This window comes from Protomyctophum parallelum (assembly GCF_964188405.1).
Source record: "Protomyctophum parallelum genome assembly, chromosome: 11".
Taxonomy (NCBI): domain Eukaryota; kingdom Metazoa; phylum Chordata; class Actinopteri; order Myctophiformes; family Myctophidae; genus Protomyctophum; species Protomyctophum parallelum.
In genome coordinates this window covers 42,545,343-42,564,327 of record NC_139707.1, presented here as the reverse complement: position 1 = coordinate 42,564,327, position 18,985 = coordinate 42,545,343, and the positions used below count along the sequence as shown (strand labels likewise).

Genomic DNA, 18,985 nt, shown 5'->3' with positions numbered 1-18,985 from the left:
CAGCCGAGAGAGAGACACAGAGAGACAGAGAGAGAGACAGAGAGAGAGAGAGAGAAAGGCTTGAAAAACAACATTACATTCTGACCTGAGATCAGATTCTAAAAATGTCTTCTACATCCTGACACCTTTCTGAAAAAGCTATGTTTCTATGTCAGTCGTTCTTCGATTTTTCAAAAATAGCAGACCTACAAGCTCGGAGCGTGGCACTCGGTGGCGCGCTATGAGCTTGTAGATCTGCTATTTTTCAATAGCTAAAGCCTAACGTAATGCTAACACCAAAAGGGGTTCCCGCCCCAAAATGTGTTAAACAAATGGAAATGGTTGAAGGCAGTGTTGACTTTGTCGACTAAAACTAAGACGAAAAATGTTCGTCAACTACCTTTTTTCACTAAATGAAAACTAAGCTATGATGACTAAAACTAAGACTAAATCTATTGACGATTTCGTCAAACAAACTAAAATGTTAGGAAGGAACTATAGTGGAGAAGAGATCTACAAGTTCAGCTTCTAGATCTGTTATTCTTTGCTAAATGGTTCCCAAACTAGGGATGCATGTGGTTAAATAGTTTTGTGTTACTTTATACTTCTCAAACCAGAGTCTGTAGAGTCGACTATCGTACGCAGGAGTTAAAAAAAAGGGGTAGACAGAAAAAACTCCAATCTTGTGTGAACCCTCCCGTTCCCCCATCCATACCCCCCAAATCTCTAAACCCTCCCGTTCCCCCATCCATACCCCCCAAATCTCTAAATGATTTCCCAAAAGAGAGAGTATAGGGAGAACTGGGGGGGGGGAAAGAAAAAAGAAAAAGAAAGACAAAAAAGAATAGACAAAAGAAGACTCTAGGTGGTAGAACATGAGTCCTATAGTCATTATGCTCAGCATGTAGAGGCTGGTGTATCGTATCGTATGTGGGTCAGCCGAGCATGGAAGGCTTGGCGTTTTCACAAGCTCTTTGAGGGAGCAAAACGCACGCAGCGCTGAAAGAGAGAGAGAGAGAGAGAGAGAGAGAGAGAGAGAGGCCATCATCGCGCTCGTTACAAACATCAAACAGCGCCTCCAAATTACAGCAGGACGCCCCGGCAAATTAGTCGCCCGGCGAAAACCCGGGAATTCAACGCGGCGAGTCGTATCAATCGAACGTCGTCGTCGCCGGTCCCGATTTAATTATGCAGCGGGGCGTGAGCATTTTGATGCCACAAAAACGTCCATAATAGATGAACTCCTGCTACTGTCGGGATGATCCGATGATTAAAATATGAGTTCGGCACGGCGCAACACAGAGAGCATAGAAAATTAACCCATTCTGGACGGCAACCCCTTTTGGTGTTTTATCAAGCATTGTGTTGTACTTTAGCTATTGGAAAATAGCAGACCTACAAGCTCGTATACAGCGCGGCACTCGCTTGTAGGTCTGTTATTTTTGAAAAATCGTGAAAATGTGGCGCAAATATTTGAATATATATTATTTCGGAGCGCAAGTTTTTAACGCAAATCTCTGCTTCTGGGGGGGGGGTGTCCCTGGAACAACATATTTTCAGATGGGGGTCGGTGGCGTATTACTAAACTATATATTTTTGGGGGTCGACTGAGTTTTTGAGAACGACTGGGTTTTTTTAGAAACCTGTCAGGATTTTGTCGAATCATCCTCAGGTCTAAATGGGTTAATCTGAAGATTCTGAACCGACACATCCGACAAAAGGCAAAAAAAAAAACAGAATTGTGAGAGAAGAAACAAAAGTTGCCATCCAATTTCTGGGATGTTTTCTTTCCTGCTGCTCCTCAGGGAGGCGGCCTGCACGGAGACCCTCCCCACGGTCCTCCTCCGTCCCGCTGTCTGGGCCTCCGCGGGGGAGAGAGAGAGGGTGGCCATCATTCCATTCCATGACATATTGAGACTGATCCCTTTTTAAATGGGCAACAAATTGAAAATCTGTCTCCTCTCCTCTCCTCTTTTTTTTTCTGTGCAGTCGCTGCGCGTCAACATGCACGCACACGTACACGTGCACGCGCACGTACGTACGTGCATGCACACAGCCACACACACTGGAGCGCCAGGGTGTGTACATTTGAGTCTGTGTATGTGAGAGGGGGTATTACGGAGAGAAAGGGGGCAGAGAGATATATGCAGAGAGAGAGAGAGAGACGGAGAGAAAAAGAGAGTGAGAGAGAGAGAGAGAGAGAGAGAGAGAGCGAGAGACAGTGAAAATGGGCTATACTGTCACTGAGATAGAAGTGGAGATGGAGTCTGATCACTGGCGTCTGTGTCTACCAGAGATCCTGTTATTATGGATAGATGCTCTGTCTGTGTCAGAGCGCACGCACGCACGCACGCACGCACACACGCACGCACGCACGCACGCACGTGTGGGTGCGGTCTCTCCCCCCGTATACCTCCGTCGAGGTCCTCGCTGCCAAAGTTCCTCCGGTAGAAGAGCATCAGTTCGATCTTGTAGCACTTGTAGAGGGAGATGAGGAAGATCAGCAGCAGCAGGATGGCCCCCAGTCCCCCCGCCAGCTCCACCGTGTACATCAGCTCCGCTGAGAAGGGGCACACACACACACACACACACACACACACACACACACACACACACACACACACACACACACACACACACACACACACACACACACACACACACACACACACACACACACACACACACACACACACACACACACACACACACACACACAGGCGTGTGTGTAATTAAAACTACTGAGGCAAACTGTTGTTTCCAATTTCCACACAGTTTGAACGCTCTCTCTGCCGTTCTAAATGCACAGAGGCGTGACGACACAAAACCGTTCGGGGCGTATAAATCAGTGGTGCGCACTTGTTCTTCTTCTTGTTGTTCCTCTTCTTCTCAGGTTTTTGACTCCCCCATCCCGCCCCGAAACGACGACGACTATACCTCCCCGGTTAAACGCAACAAAACTATAGCCCTTCTGGGCACATGTCTCCACCAGGAGGATAGGAGTACATGTGTGTGATGTTTGGCAAAATGTTTAACCCATTCTGACCGGGCACCCATTTTGGTATTAGCATCATGTTATGCTTTAGCTATTGAAAAATAGCAGACCTACAAGCTTGTAGGTCTGCTATTTTTTTTTTTATCGAAGAACGACTGACATTTTTAGAATCTGATCTCAGGTCAGAATGGGTTAATCAGACCAGTGTGTGTCTAGTGGAAAACTCGTATGAATCTGATCTCAGGTCAGGTCGGTTAAGATTTTTTTTTTTTTTTTTGCAACAATTTTCTGGCAGAGCCAGATCACTCATAGCATCTCTATATAGAATTGATAGAATACTGGATGAGCAGGACTGGATGTGCAGCATTTTGTACAAAACGGGCCACTCCTGAAAACTTAGCCAATCAGTGTGTAGAATCAGAGAAATCCATCATACTCGTCTTGATCACTTGACTTACAGAGATCATGTGAACGTGAGATTTGGATGAAATCTGTGCGACTAACATAAACAATGTGTTTAGCGGAAATCGGCCTCATGGTGGCGCTATAAGCGGTAGATGTGGAGAGATGCAGGGAGAATGTTTTTCCATGGCCTCTAGGGGGAGTGCGCATACAGTACATAAGATGTATACAGATCTTATGGGTAAAAACAGGAATTGACCTGTTATAGGGCCACCGTGAGGCTGATTTGTGAAAAGAAATGAGTGGCATGTCGTCCTCGGCCTAGTGGAAATGTGCGTGTATAATTTCACGTAAATTGCACACTGTGTTTGTGATTTGTGGCATTTTGTTCGAAACGGACCAATCATGTCAGCTTTGGAAGCCAATCTTAGCCAATCAGGATGGAAGATGGGAAATGATGCAGACCCGTGTTGATCACATGACTATGGAGATAGTGTATACCGAATTGTGTGATGTATGGATTAAAATGTGTACGAGTAATCTACAGAAATGTGTTTTGCCTAAATCGGCCTCATGGTGGCGCTATAACAGGCCGTTGAGGAATATTTGGAGCAGAGGTGGATGGATCGGGCCAACGGTGGCGGAGATTAGCTGGTAACGGACGGAAGGACGGGGACACACACACACACACACGCACACACGCACACACACACACACACACACACACACGGACGGACGGAGTGCAAAACATACTCTCTCCCCATGCCTTCGGCCTGTTGGAGACAATGAGATACCATGTGCACAGGCTGTATATATACTCGGTAACATTAGCTATAAAGCTGGCACATAATATCCGTCCGCCATTCTCTCACTCCAAGTCGTGGAGGAACGGGCGGGCTGGCATCAATCTCCAGAGGTAACGAGACGAGTGTGTGTTATAATGAGTTTGGGAAAAAATGAGGATGGTGGAGAGAAAGGAGATGATGAGAAATTGGGTTCATCGTCTCCAGCAGGAGAAAAACAACAAAGCTCTGCTCTTTGGCTGTGTTCCATTGTGTGTGTGTCCGTGTGTCCGTGTGTCCGTGTGTGTGTGTGTGTGTGTGTGTGTGTTTGGCGGGGGCTAACTTCTGACATGGATGTGGATGAAGAAGATGAGATGCTTCAATTCAGTGGTTCTCAAAGTGGGGTCCGGGGGCCGTGCACGCGCGCACACACACACACACACACACACACACACACACACACACACACACACACACACACACACACCCCAGAGAGAGCTGGCTGCAGAGCAGGGATGACTTATGTTGTGCATTAAAGCAGCATTTATAGACCCCTTCAGGAACGGCTCTCATGGTCGCAGCCTACACGTATTTCCTGTAGGCTGGAGACGACATATCTGCGCTTTCCCCGCACCACCTCCTTCTACTACTACTACAGTGAATGGAAAAGTGACTGATGTTAAGTCTGCCTCAAACGTTACTCTTTTACCTGCTTTTTTACTGACACTATACTACTATACTACAACATTACAAAGATGCCACAGAACATTGAGATGAACCGGTGTAGTTTATGGCTGCTCCAACAGTAGTGGCAACCTTCCAAAAAAAACAAAAAAACGGAATGTCAAAATATCCACCGCGGGGTCTGAGACCAGAGCCATAGAGTAATGGTTGAGACGAAGCAGTGAAAGGTCCTGAAAGATGCGTAACGGCAGTCTTACCCAATACCCAATCTTTCTGTTTTAGGAACACAAGGCTGCTGTACTTTATTATACCTCATACTAAGCATTAAAGTATAATTGCTGGAGTTTGGAAGCGCTCGTTGACTATCACTCCACGGCCCATGCGTACCACCTGTTTTGAATGTGCACATAATGCAGGAGGCAGCAGGAGGTTGCTTTACTGATAACCAGATAACCATACTCTGATACTTAGAAAAGAATCATCTGCAAGGAATTTATTGACAGGAAGTAGCTCATAAAATGTCTACGTACGGTGGATTTTTATGAAACATAAACTTTACAGACTGAAAGAGGATAACTCAAGCTTTCCCTACAGCTGCAATGTTGGTGATTTTGACGTTGTTTAACAGACTTACTGCTTTTGGCGGAACCCTTCCGCCACAAGGAATGTAATAACCTTCCGCTCCTGGCGGAGTACTCCGTCAGATATAGCTTTATTATTGATATCAAACCGGATCGCTGATTACATTATTTTCGTTATTATTTGGGCTCGGCCTTTCCTTCTTTAGCGATCCTATAGACCAGATTGCGCAACAGCGGTCCCGTCCACCTCCCATTATCACATTTTGGCCGGGAACCCATTTTGGCGTTGGCATCATGTCGTGCTTTAGCTATTGAAAAATAGCAGATCTACAAGCTCATATCGCGCCACCGAGTGGCACGCTACGAGCTTGTAGGTCTGCTATTTTTGAAAAATCCAAGAACGACTGACATTTTTAGAATCTGATCTCAGGTCAGAATGGGTTAATCAGACCAGTAGTGTGTCCAGTGGAAACCTCGTATGAATCTGATCTCAGGTCAGAATGGGTTAAATTCTTTTCGTTATTATTTGGGCTCGGCCTTTCCTTCTTTAGCGATCCTATAGACCAGATTGCGCAACAGCGGTCCCGTCCACCTCCCATTACACAGGCTGACTAAAAGCTGAATAACTCCTAATCTACAGGGCTCTCCATGGTTTGGACAATTAGCGCCATGTTCACCTATAGGTATCACCCTGCTGGCAAGATGGCAGCCGTGTGAATATCATCAATAGCCTGGAATGTGGAACCTCCATCAAAGCTCCTGAATATTTTATTTATTTATTTATTGCCTTTATTGATAGTATGAAGTGAAGATAGACAGGAAAGAGAGAGAGAGAGAGAAGGAAAGAGAGGAAAAGGTGGTCCATAGAGACACCCACTGTGAAGATTATGAATACTGCATTCTGGGAAGGAAGAACATGAAATAAACATCAGAATAATAATGAGATGGAGAGCGAGAGACAGAGAGACAGAGAGACAGAGAGAGACGGACGGACGGACGGACGGAAGGGGAGAGAAATAAACGATTGAAGATCTCTCCTAATCTCTGTGAGTTGTGTGTCCATATCTGTTGAAAATGCGTCCTTTCACATAATGCAATGGAATGTCGACACTTAATATGACTCCAAAGCACAAACCCGGGGAAGTCTATACCAAGGCACTGGTCATTCAGTAAAAGTAAGGGGAAAGAGACGGATACAGGAAAGTAAGGGGAGAGAGAGTGGGAGAGAGACAGATACAGGACTTGCTATGTAAATGTATGAAAAAAATTACTGGCCTGTTGGGAAAATGCAGAGGACCAATTTGCTGTTTAAACAGCCGTCAAATTACCGCTCTCTGCTAAGTGACAACCACCGCACGAAGACTAGCGGCAGACATATCGGTGAGCCATGAATAGCTATGTGGATGTCAATTTATTCATTTAAAAGGAGAAAAAAAAACACAAGACAACAGAACCAAATGGAGCGTCAACATAGATTGCTATGGTAGTAAAACACATGGGCTCTAGAAGAGGGGGAAAGAGTCATCAAGAAATCACACACACGCGCGTGCACACGCGCACACGCACACGCGCACACACACACACACACACACACACACACACACACACACACACACACACACACACACACACACACACACACACACACACAATGGAAGACATCATACTGGGGCTGGCAGAGAAGAAGGGAGTATTGTGTTTGTTGTTCATCCATCATGGCCCGTAGCACTTGCCCTAGCCCCTTAGATAAGCACTTTAAGTAGACTTAGATGGAATTTTATACAGACTTATAGCGTGGTACGTAGACGGCACTAGAATTGCATTTTATACAGTCATAGCACTTTATAGTATAGTATAGTATGCATAGTTTATATGTATAGTTTAATTATATAGATATGCCACGGTTATGTTCTTAGCTTATGCATGTTCATGATACTTTTTATGTATGTGGTGTATTCCCATGCTTTTGTCCTTGCTTAATGTAAGTCGCTCTGGACTAAGCGTCTGCTAAATGCTTAAATTGTAAATTGTAATTGTTGTTAGCCTTATTAGCCTGACTGTGAATCATTATAGTTCTTATATAAGGTATTATTATTATTACTACTACTTTAGCGATTTGCAGTAAAGCAAGAATAACACAAGGTAAATATATATCAAATGCATAGAAATAGGATCATATAATAACAAAATAAACACATAAATGGATGCACCTGGGACGTATCCTCAGTGATGTATCCCAAGGTCATCAGGGTTTCGGGTCTCGCAACATCATACCCCTCACTCAGGTGACCCAGCCGGGAGTGATCAAGTCCCGACTTACGTCCCAGTAGCTACCCTCGATAAGTCCCATTAGTGAAAAACCAGGGCCACACAATCCGTTCCTCCTGAACTATTCTGCCGGGACTGGGAGGTACCATTCTGGCACATGGAAGGACTAGGCTCTGTGGGTTGACACCTGTCCGGGCCCCTCCTACGTCTCACCAGGTCCACTCCTGCTCTCACCAGGTCAGGCCCTGTGCGTTGCACCAGACTCCCAGCACCAGGCACTTTATTCAGGAATGGTGGATTCTCAAGCTGCAACGGTTCCGCAGGCTCCACCTTGCCCTTGGTGGTGCCGCAGACTCCGCTTGAGGCTTGCATGGCCCTCCTAAAGGCCTCACCGTGGGTTTGTTGGGCTTCTTCCTCACGGAAGACACAGGCTGGGGCGCTAACCCATACTGCTCCCGGGTGCCGTAAGTACAGTAAACCAAGGACTATCATTGGTCTAACAGTATAGAATAGCTGTACATTGTGGTGGCGAAAATGCATATAAACACTATGGTATTGATACATGTAATGAAGCCTACTAGTAGATGATACTTAACACTCTAATTACCACCTGTTCCTCACTGACAAAATCATTAGAGACTGCCGACTCGTGTAAACCTATTTCACACTGTGTGAGTTAACTATAGAATAGAGTCCATTTAAGGAATGACCATCTCTTGTTACTCCTGAAACTCTGTACACTCCTGAAAGTATAGAATATGTGTGTGACATGTGTGGAGAGGGGGTGCTGAGGGAGGGAGACACTATACTCTCTCTCCGGTGTGAAGACATCAGTGGCGTGCACAGATAGACACTAGGGGGTGCTAGAGCACCCCCTGCCCTTTTGGCAATGTGCTCTTAAAAAAAATTAAAAACTAATTTGTAGTGTGTGGACCATGTGGTGACATTGATTAAATATTGATTAAAAAAAACGCTTCTACTATATTATTTTAGGCCCCCACAATCTAAAGCTATGTTTCTAAGTCAGTGGTTCTTCGATACAAAAACAAAATAGCAGACCTACAAGCTCGTAGCGCGCCACTCGGTGGCGCGCTATGAGCTTGTAGATCTGCTATTTTTCAATAGCTAAAGCATCAAAATGGGTTCCCGCCCCAAAATGCGCTGCACAAGGTGCCCTTTTTTCACTTGAGCACCTGCCCCTCTAAATGTCTGTGCACGCCACTGGAAGACATATACAATAAAAGAATGGAGTTCGAATCCTGATGGTTGAGTCCGGCTTCTTCCTGATGTTGTTTACTTACTAATAGTGATGCCAGAACAACATTGAAACAATAAATAAATGTAGATGCCAAATCATCAACAACGACCTGGCACCTGTGACGAGGTGAAGACTTCCCCGTTAGCCTGTAGCACGCGTCCTATAGGACCATTTTATTGATGCAGTGAAAATTGTCAACACCTGTCCGTCCGCAGGAGGTTTTTCTAGTCTAACATGCAATTATAAGCACAAAAAAAGACTACATAATAGTAATAATTAACATAATCAATCATTTTGACCTGAGATCAGATTCTAAAAAAAATAAAAAATTCTTCTACATCCTGACAGTTTTCTGAAAAAGCTATGTTTCTATGTCAGTCGTTCTTCGATTTTTCAAAAAATAGCGGACCTACAAGCTCGTAGCGCTTGTAGGTCTGCTATTTTTCAATAGCTAAAGCATAACATAATGCTAACACCAAAAGGGGTTCCCGCCCCCAAAATGGGTTAACTTGTGAAACCAAAGTAGACACAATAATTCCAATTTACCAATGAGAAACTATTCACGCGAGCACGGTTGATTTGATTCCAACTATATGGAGTTGACTAGGGCTGTCCTCTGAAAGTCGACGAGTCAGTCGAGACTCGAGACCCCCTCAGTCAACGCAAATTATTAGATTCATTGTATACTAGCGTCAGTTACTAGTGAGCTCTGTTGTATCATGTATTCCCAATGTCCGCACACAGCAGCTTATTATCGCTCTGATAAAAAAGTTGACTTCAAGTTGAAGTTGAATTAGGGGCCTGGTTCATCAGGCTTGCCTCTTAACCCTCTATTACAGTTTGATTTATCCATATCTCATTTATTGCAATACCGTTTGGGCAAGTACATATCCGTCCAATTTACACAAATTATTAATTATTCAAAAGAAATTTGTAAGAATAGCTACCTCTTCTCACTATTTGGCTCCATCTGCTCCTTTGTTTAAGGATCTAAATGTACTGTCTATCTATGACATTAACATAGTACAATCCTGTTCTTTCATATATAAATGCACTTACCTTCCAAATATGCTTCCTATAACTTTCAAAGAATATTTTAAGACCAACTCTCAAGTTCATGAGTTCTTTGCTCTGGAATTCACACATACTTATTGCCAACTCCGCATCTTCACTCTGTAACTTTAAACATAGATTGAGGGCCAGCCTCTTGAAGTTACCCTCTCCAATTGATTCTAACGTAATGTAGCCTTATTGTGCATACTCAGACATACTCGCACTCAGACACGCGCGCACACACACACGCACACGCGCACACACACACACACACACACACACACACACACACACACACACACACACACACACACACACACACACACACACACACACACACACACACACACACACACACACACACACACACACTTCACAAGTGTAAATAATGTATTTCTTGTTGTTTTTGTTATTTTCCATACCTATGTTTGATTACTTTGTCTTACTGTTTGTATATTACTATTTGTTAAATTGTATATTAACTTTGGTGAGAACCACATATAAGCCCTCCCTGGGTTTCTTTTCTCACCTGCACACACTTCACACTTCTATTGATGTTACCTTTTTGTACTGTTTTTATTGTGCAAATAAACTAAACTAAAGACTGCAATTATTAAGTACACAACATTTCGGTCTTTGATACAATGGTGTCGCGCTCCGACTGTATACATATAGTCTACACAGGATTGTTGTAAATTCAAATAACAAGCAGTCTGCCGTCATTTTAGTATAACGGATTCATTATTGCTTTTAAAATTTCAAAACGTATTCCTATGGCTCTGTTGCACTTCAAATGCGTTCTAAATCAGCACCGAAAGTTTCATAAATACTACGCAATTGTATAACCTCCAATAAGGTCACAAAGATGAGGGTCGGCGGCCAAATCCAGATATTTTTGGGGGTCCTTGACATGAAAAAGGTCGAGCACCACCGACACAGAAACATTGCTAACTGTGTAGGATTCAGAAGACACTTGTAGAACTGTCCTCAGGTCAAGACCGATTTGACTACATAAGTCGGGGACAGCTCTATCTCCATCTTCAACAGTCAGGTTACAGTGCGTGCTCTTACCCCGTCTGAAGAGCTGGATGGTGGCTTGGCGACGGCCGTTGCCGTTCTCAACGTAACAGGAGTAGTTCCCCAGGTCCACCTCGTCCACCGAGTCGATGGTCAAGGAGATGGCCACTTCCTGTTCCCCGAGATGCTCCTTGACGACCCTTTGGAACAATTCAGAGACGAAAGAAAAGCACTACCGTTATACTGCTTCTGTACTCTGTACTCAGATATACTGTACACACGCAACCTATACCTGCTGCTTACAGTATATACCTGTGTAAGTGAATGACACATAAACCCCTCTAACTCTAAAGCTATGAGTTTCAGTCGCTGGGATTGCATGAATCAACCCGCCAAGAATAACTTCTGATAATTAATTAGCTTACTTCTATATAGGCCTCATGGAATTACTTCACCTGCATCAAAAAGTTAAAATCCGTGCACATGAACGAGGGGCGAAGAATGCAGGACAGCGTGCTAGCATTTGTGTGTGTGTGTGTGTGTGTGTGTGTGTGTTTGTGTCATTAAAAGGCCATGTTTGCGCAGGGCACACTCAGCATAATATCGTGCCTTAATTCCCCCAGGGGTTGTGGTATGATAAAAAACGTGTCGTAAGCGTCTTTCGGGTTTTCGCCATATACACACACCCACACAGCATATTCCGCGAGGCCCCACGCGCTACTGTAAATACTTCACGGTATGTTAATTTCTTCTCCTCGGCACTCCAAAACATATGAGAAATGAAAATCAATAAGGGCTCTTCTTTCCGACGAGCGTGGTGGTGGTGGTGGTGGTGGGGAGGAGGGAGGGAGGGTGAATCAAATAACTGACGACGAGAAGAGAATCTTTTTATAGCGGCTGCCATGGTAACCGAGAGGAGAGAAAGTAATATTCCATAAAGTAAATGAGGGTCCCCTGCTGCGCTGCTTGAGCCTGATGGAGGAAGGAGAGGAGGACGTGGGAGATAATGATCGCTCATATACCGTACACTCTCACTACTTAGCGCACGTTTACCGCACGGCCGGAAACAAAGACAGCATGATAAAGGAGTCATTTATGGCCACGCGTGTGTGTGTGCCGTTTGTGTGTGTGTTTGTGGTAACCTGTATAAGCCAAAAGAAAGGCAAATAAAATCTGCATCTGTGTGCGTGCGTGTGTGTGTGCGTGCGTGTGTGTGCGTGTAAGTGTGCATGCGTGCGTGTGTGTTGCTCTTTGTTGGCTTTCAGGCAAATAAACTGTACAGCTTGTTGAGGTGATTTGTCACCTGTAATTGAACGTGTATCATGGGGGCTTTTGTATGAGGCTGAAAGCTGAACTGCTGGTATTTTGTAGTTTCATTTCAATGAGGTTGTTGTGTGATGAAGGGTTTTATATAGTTGGCCTGGTCCGGGGGAGTGGAGGTACCGGTATGATTCACGGCTCTCAAGGGAAGCCTCCGCTCTTCACAATAGAACACATTGTCGGGCTGCAGAACACCGTTGCCACGCACAAAGAGGCGGTTATTGTTCGAAGGAAGTCTCGGACAAAGTCTAGGCAGGGCGACGAGCCGAAAGTTAGGTGAGTAGCTGAAAGTTAGGTGAGTAGCCGAAAGTTAGGTGAGTAGCTGAAAGTTAGGTGAGTAGCCGAAAGTTAGGTGGGTAGCCAAAGTTAGGTGAGTAGCCGAGAGTTAGGTCGGTAGCCGAAAGTTAGGTGAGTAGCCGAAAGTTAGGTGAGTAGCCGAAAGTTAGGTGGGTAGCCGAAAGTTAGGTGGGTAGCTGAAAGTTAGGTGAGTAGCTGAAAGTTAGGTGGGTAGCTGAAAGTTAGGTGAGTAGCTGAAAGTTAGGTGGGTAGCAGAAAGTTAGGTGGGTAGCTGAAAGTTAGGTGGGTAGCAGAAAGTTAGGTGGGTAGCTGAAAGTTAGGTGGGTAGCAGAAAGTTAGGTGAGTAGCCGAAAGTTAGGTGGGTAGCCAAAGTTAGGTAGGTAGCCGAAAGTTAGGTGGGTAGCCGAAAGTTAGGTGTGTAGCCGAAAGTTAGGTGAGTAGCCGAAAGTTAGGTGCGTAGCCGAAAGTTAGGTGGGTAGCTGAAAGTTAGGTGGGTAGCAGAAAGTTAGGTGAGTAGCCGAAAGTTAGGTGGGTAGCCAAAGTTAGGTGAGTAACGGAAAGTTAGGTGGGTAGCCGAAAGTTAGGTGTGTAGCCGAAAGTTAGGTGAGTAGCCGAAAGTTAGGTAAGTAGCCGAAAGTTAGGTGGGTAGCCAAAAGTTAGGTAAGTAGCCGAAAGTTAGGTAAGTAGCCGAAAGTTAGGTGAGTAGCCGAAAGTTAGGTGAGTAGCCGAAAGTTAGGTGAGTAGCCGAAAGTTAGGTCGGTAGCCCAAAGTTAGGTGAGTAGCCGAAAGTTAGGTCGGTAGCCCAAAGTTAGGTGAGTAGCCGAAAGTTAGGTGGGTAGCTAGGTGGTGAGAAGTGCTGTTTGTCAACCCAGAAGGTGATCTAAATGGCAGATGCTCACAGAGACAAGCGCATGAGCCGAGAGGCTGATAGTTGGAATCAACAGACATGCGCCGAGTACGGTGGACTCATTTGACCTACGTATCACGTGACGTTAAGCTGTATACATTCTTTGTAGAACTGTGCAACTCTTGGTTAAAACTAACTGTGAAAAGTCTGTATTTGTTATTGGCACAGACACCTGACTGAACCGACTGCGGCAGTATTTCCAAAAGGCCTGCTGCAGACACTCTTTCCTCTCGATATTCTCTCACTTCCTCATTAGAAAATCCACCGTGTCTGCTCATTTAGTGATCAATTTCCACCTTATTCATTCCCTTTATTCGTTAAAATCGCAGAGCGCGCACCTGCAGAACACACAGTCACCAACGAACAGGACTCGACCGATGAATTATTGATCACGTCCCTCATTATGCTGAGCCAGATTTGTTTTGCTAATTTATTAATCTCCGCGCGCCGCGCTAATGTCCAGTCATGCGCGCTATGATAACAACAACAGTGGCCGCCGGCGCAAATGAGAATTTATGGGCCCCGAGTTTCCGTAGAAATCAACTCCTCCCGAATCAATATGGGCTCAGAGTTGTGTAAGTATAGAAAGGGCTGCATATAGATTCTGAGCTCCCAAGGTATGAGTGCTCTTCTCTGCGTGGCCATATAGTGGGCTTGAGTTGTGCTGCTGCTGATGCATTAGTTATAAAGCAAAAGCAATCTAAGACTGTGTGTGTGTGTGTGTGTGTGTGGGTGGGTGGGTGCCCGGCGTGAACTCTAAAACTTTGGTAACACATGCATGATGTGGTGCATCATCTGAACGGGGCGAAAGCCTCGGCTGCTACAGGGCCTTGAAGAGGAGCAGAGATTTGTTTCTCCCCTCTCTCTCTTTTTATGTCTCCAACTTTCTCGTGGCACCGTCCCATCCCTCTCTCTCTCCCGAGCTGTCTTCACACCGGGAGTTAAAGCAAGAGGCATCGCGCGGGGGATCAGAGCGGGGCCTCGGGGTAATGGCATAGACAATAAAGAATGCATGATCAAATACATTATTGATCCTGCTGGCATGAAATATCGCTATGAATTATTGAACAGATGACCCCCCCCCCACCCCCCCCACACCCTCAGCTGATGAGTGGGGGGAATCCTGGCATTTATAGTATCAGGGGGGCGATGGGAATGAACGAGCGAGAGGGCAAAGCGATTAACTGAGAGAGTGTTGTGTTGTGTGGTGGTTAAAGCAAAGCCTTGTTTGAGTTGTATTATACACGCAACGCGCAAAGCCGCGATATCGCAGATGTGTTCTCAAGAGTTAACCCTGTGCATTACTTCATTTACAGTCTGTGCACAATTAGAGAAAGTAGGAGAATTGTCATTTTGATCAACGTCTTGCCTGTTATCTCTCCTATAATGGTATACCACATCAATAGAGCATGGGACGAAATGTTATCCGTTTTGGGTCCGAACTACCGGGTCGACTACCTTTTTTCACTGACGAAAACTAAATGGAAACTACATGAAAACTAAGCTATGTGATGACTAAAAGTATAAGACTAAATATACTGACAATTTTGTCAACAAATAAAATCTATAGACTAAAATGTTAGGAAGGGACTATAGTGGACAAGAGATCCACTATAAGTCATAAAATAGCAGATCTGCTATTTTCAGCAAGTGTAAAACCACGACAACGTCGAGGCCCGCCGGAATACATTTTAGTCGACTAAATCAACTGTAGACTTAGTCGACTAAAATCTCATGACATTTTAGTCGACTAAAACTGGACTAACACTAAAACACTCCAGGTGACTAAAATGTGACTGAGACCAAATGAAAACTATTCAAGAGACTATAGGACTAAAACTAAAATTAGTTGACAAAAACAACACTTCCACCCTAGCCCCCCCCCCCCCCCCCCACCCATCTGCATGCTGCTGTAGGTATAGCTGGCTGCGGTGAGGCCGATAGCGAGGCGGCGGCGGCGGCACTCTGAAAGATGGCGGTTGTTAACCATCTGACAGCGCTGTCTCTCCCCAGAGCTAGCAGTCTCTCCAAACAGCGGCCCCGGCACTAGGCAGGCCTCCTAATGGGGGGGACATGCAGACGGACTAGAGAGAATGGACTCGTTTAAATGTGCTACACACACCCCGTAGGGAAGGAGAGAGAGAGAGAGAGAGAGAGAGAGAGAGAGACATGGAGATGGAACTGTTGTTTTAAATGTCTTTAAATGTCCCTGCAGAGACGGAGGCTTGCTGGAAGCACTTTTAATATGTAATGGGCGGGCGACAAGGTAAAGACACAGAGACAGACAGAGAGAGAGAGAGATAGACAGTGTGACAGCATGCGTGCGTGCATGCGCGTGTGTGCGTGTGTGCGTGCATGCGCGCGTGCGTGTGCGTGCACGCGTTATGGGGCTCGAACACTGTCAATATTATCAGTAACGTGTTACTCCCCCCCGCATGCTTTGATGTCTGCGCGGCACATCAGTGCATAGACACATACTGTGTGTACTTTCCCATCATCTCACAATGGGAACACGAAGGTATACACGACTGGGTGTCGTCCATGCGTAATTGTGTGTGTTTTTGGGGGCGAACGCACACATTAACGCACGCATAAAGATAACGTGCTTTTTTTTGGTCACGCGGCCACTTAAGAGTGCGCACAGAACGTTGTGTTGTTAGAGTTGATTGTTATCACTAGGGCATGCGTGTGTGTGTGTGTGTGTGACTGTGTGTGACAGGTGTTTGCCTACACATTGCTGAGAGAGAGAGAGAGAGAGAGAGAGAGAAAGGGAGAGTAATATTGCGCTCCTGCACCTTCAATAAAAATCTCCTCATTCCACTCAAACATATCTTGAAATATTAAATTCAATGGAGCTTTATTGGGCATGAGAAAATATTCACTTTATATACTGTATCAACTCGCTCGTTTTTTTTTTTTTTTTTTTTTTGCACTGAGAGAGAGAAAGAGAGAGAGAGAGAGAGAGAGAGAGAGAGAGAGGACGGTGGCGAGTTAGACACTATGAATATTCGCATACAAAAGTATAGCGTCACAAGATGGCTATCTATCAAGCTATTCATACACTCTCATTTATAAAGCCGTTTGGAATGACCTGCAGTTCAGACTAAAATTGGCCTTGAAAAGTTCCTTTGAGAAGTTTCGAAAGGATCATCTTAAATGTACAGTCCAACACGTGTACATGTTCGGAATGTGTACTATAGCCTTGGCATATGCCTCATATATTTATTTTTCCCTGTTTTCCTGTTGTTTACATTGTGTCTTTCTTCCGGTCACTGTTGGTGTACCATTGTGTGGCTGTTGTGTAAATTTGACATGTACTAATTATGTAGCATTGAAGTGTAATTATGTTTCTGCCTCTTGGCCAGTTCCCACTTGAAAAAGAGACTCAGTCTCAATGTGTGTTTTACTGGTTAAATAAAGGTAAAAAAATAAAAAAAGTTTTAATGGATGCACTTTATTATACATTCTGGAGTTGCGGGGGTGTGGCTCCCAAATGATAGAACATATTTTGAAAGTCATTGTACACGTGTGTGCGTGCGTGCACTTGGTTGGTGGTTGTGCATCTTACGATCACGTGTACAGTCTGCGCATGACGCGTGCGTGCGTGCGTGCGTGCGTGTTTCAAAACTACACGCTCACACGTGCGAAGCAACACAATTCATGTCCAACTAGAAAAAGTGCCCAGGTCTCCACCAGGGCAGGTCAGGTTGTGGCCTCCTGGTGGCGCTATAATAGGCCAATGTGAAAAGGGTGCCAGTTGTTGTCATGGCTGTTGTTGTGCCTTTGATGAAATTGGATGATTTGAGGCATTTTGTTCCAAAAAAAACCTGTGTTGGTGGTGCTATAACAGGCCAATGTGAAAAGGGTGGGATATATTCCTCAGCCTAGTAGGAAAGTGCGCGAAAGATTTCACGTAAACCGCACGCTGCGTTCACGATGTGAGGCTTTTTGTTCAAAACGGGCCATAGTCCTGCAAACTTTGAAAGCCAATGTTAGCCAATTAGGAGGGAATCTGAAATATCGGACTGATCCGGCTTGAACACGTGACTTTAGAGATAGTGTGCAACGATTTGCGGGATTTTTGGACAAATCTGGGGGAGCAATAGCAAAAAGTCGGCCTCCTGGTGGCGCTAACTAAAAACAAACCTGTATATAGGAGGGGCTAGCTCCCCTCAAAAATAGAGCCTAATAGACAAGCAAGACAATTCACTCACTCTCTCTTTGTGAATGGACAATGAGACATAGTGATGTTGGTATATATACATCCTCCTTATCTCTTTAAACATTATGTTATAATTTAGCTATTGAAAAATAGCAGATCTACAAGCTCATAGCGCGCCACCGAGTGGCGCGCTACGAGCTTGTAGGTCTGCTATTTATGAAAAATCGTGAAAATGTGCCTAAAATTTGGAATATATTTTTTCAGAACAAACGTTTTTTTAACTCAAATCTTTGCTTCTGGGGAGGGTCCCTGGAACAACAGACTTTCAGATGGGGGTCGGTGGCCAATTACAGATCATCTCATACTACTGTATGTAGTATGTACTGTATGTACTGTATGTATGTACTGATGCTGATATCTTACTTGATGTCGCCTTCCTGTACCCTCTCTTCGTCCAGGTCCTCGATGAACTTGTCGCCCTTCATCCAGTAGATGAGCGGACTCACGTCTCCGCTGTATCCGAAGAACGCCCGGCACGTCAGGTTGAGGGCACCTCCTGTTGAGGACAGGACGGCAGACATGACACACTGTCACTCTCCATATATATAGCCTCAGCCCAAGCTGCTGCTGCTCCTGCCCGAGTACATGTGTGTGCCGTGCTGCTGCTGTGGCACAAGGCATTACGTCATGTCCATGCCTTATATGTTTATCCCATTCTGGACGGGGAACCCCTTTTAACCCATTCTGACCTGAGATCAGATTCATACGAGGTTTCCACCGGACACACACTGGTCCGATTAACCCATTCTGACCCGAGATCGGATTAAAAAAATGTCAGTCGTTCTTCGATTTTTCAAAAATAGCAGACCTACAAGCTCGTAGCGCGCCACTCGGTGGCGCGCTATGAGCTTGTAGATCTGCTATTTTTCAATAGCTAAAGCACGACATGATGCCAACACCAAAATGGGTTCCTGGTAAGAATGGGTTAAAACTTTAACTGTTGAAAAATAGCAGATCTACAAGCTCGTATAGGTCTGCGATTTTTGAAAAATCGCGAAAATGTGGGGCGCAAACCTTTGATTATACGGTGTGTTCTTTCGGAGCGAACGATCTTAACTCAAATCTTTGCTTCTTGGGGGGGTGGGGGGGGGGGGGGGGGGGGTCCCTGGAACAACGTATTTTGGGTCGGCGGACAATTATACATATAATTTCTGGGGTCCTTGACATGAAATATTGAGCACCACTGACACATAGAAACATATAGGTATTTCAGAAAACTG

At 45.0% G+C, this 18,985-nt stretch overlaps 2 protein-coding genes across 3 annotated transcripts in view; both read right to left on the bottom strand.

Annotated features, from left to right (window-relative positions):
• LOC310866873 (filamin A-interacting protein 1-like) overlaps positions 1 to 18,985 on the bottom strand; it is a 493,882-nt gene that overhangs the window by 41,077 nt on the left and 433,820 nt on the right. The gene's annotated exons all lie outside the window — the stretch shown is intronic.
• il1rapl1a (interleukin 1 receptor accessory protein-like 1a) overlaps positions 1 to 18,985 on the bottom strand; it is a gene marked incomplete at both ends in the record, with an annotated part of 249,055 nt that overhangs the window by 4,844 nt on the left and 225,226 nt on the right. The window contains 3 exons of the mRNA XM_083777221.1: positions 2,393 to 2,539; positions 11,074 to 11,219; positions 18,129 to 18,261. Of these exons, the coding sequence (XP_083633347.1) occupies positions 2,393 to 2,539; positions 11,074 to 11,219; positions 18,129 to 18,261 (426 nt within the window). The remainder of the gene's footprint in view (positions 1 to 2,392; positions 2,540 to 11,073; positions 11,220 to 18,128; positions 18,262 to 18,985) is intronic.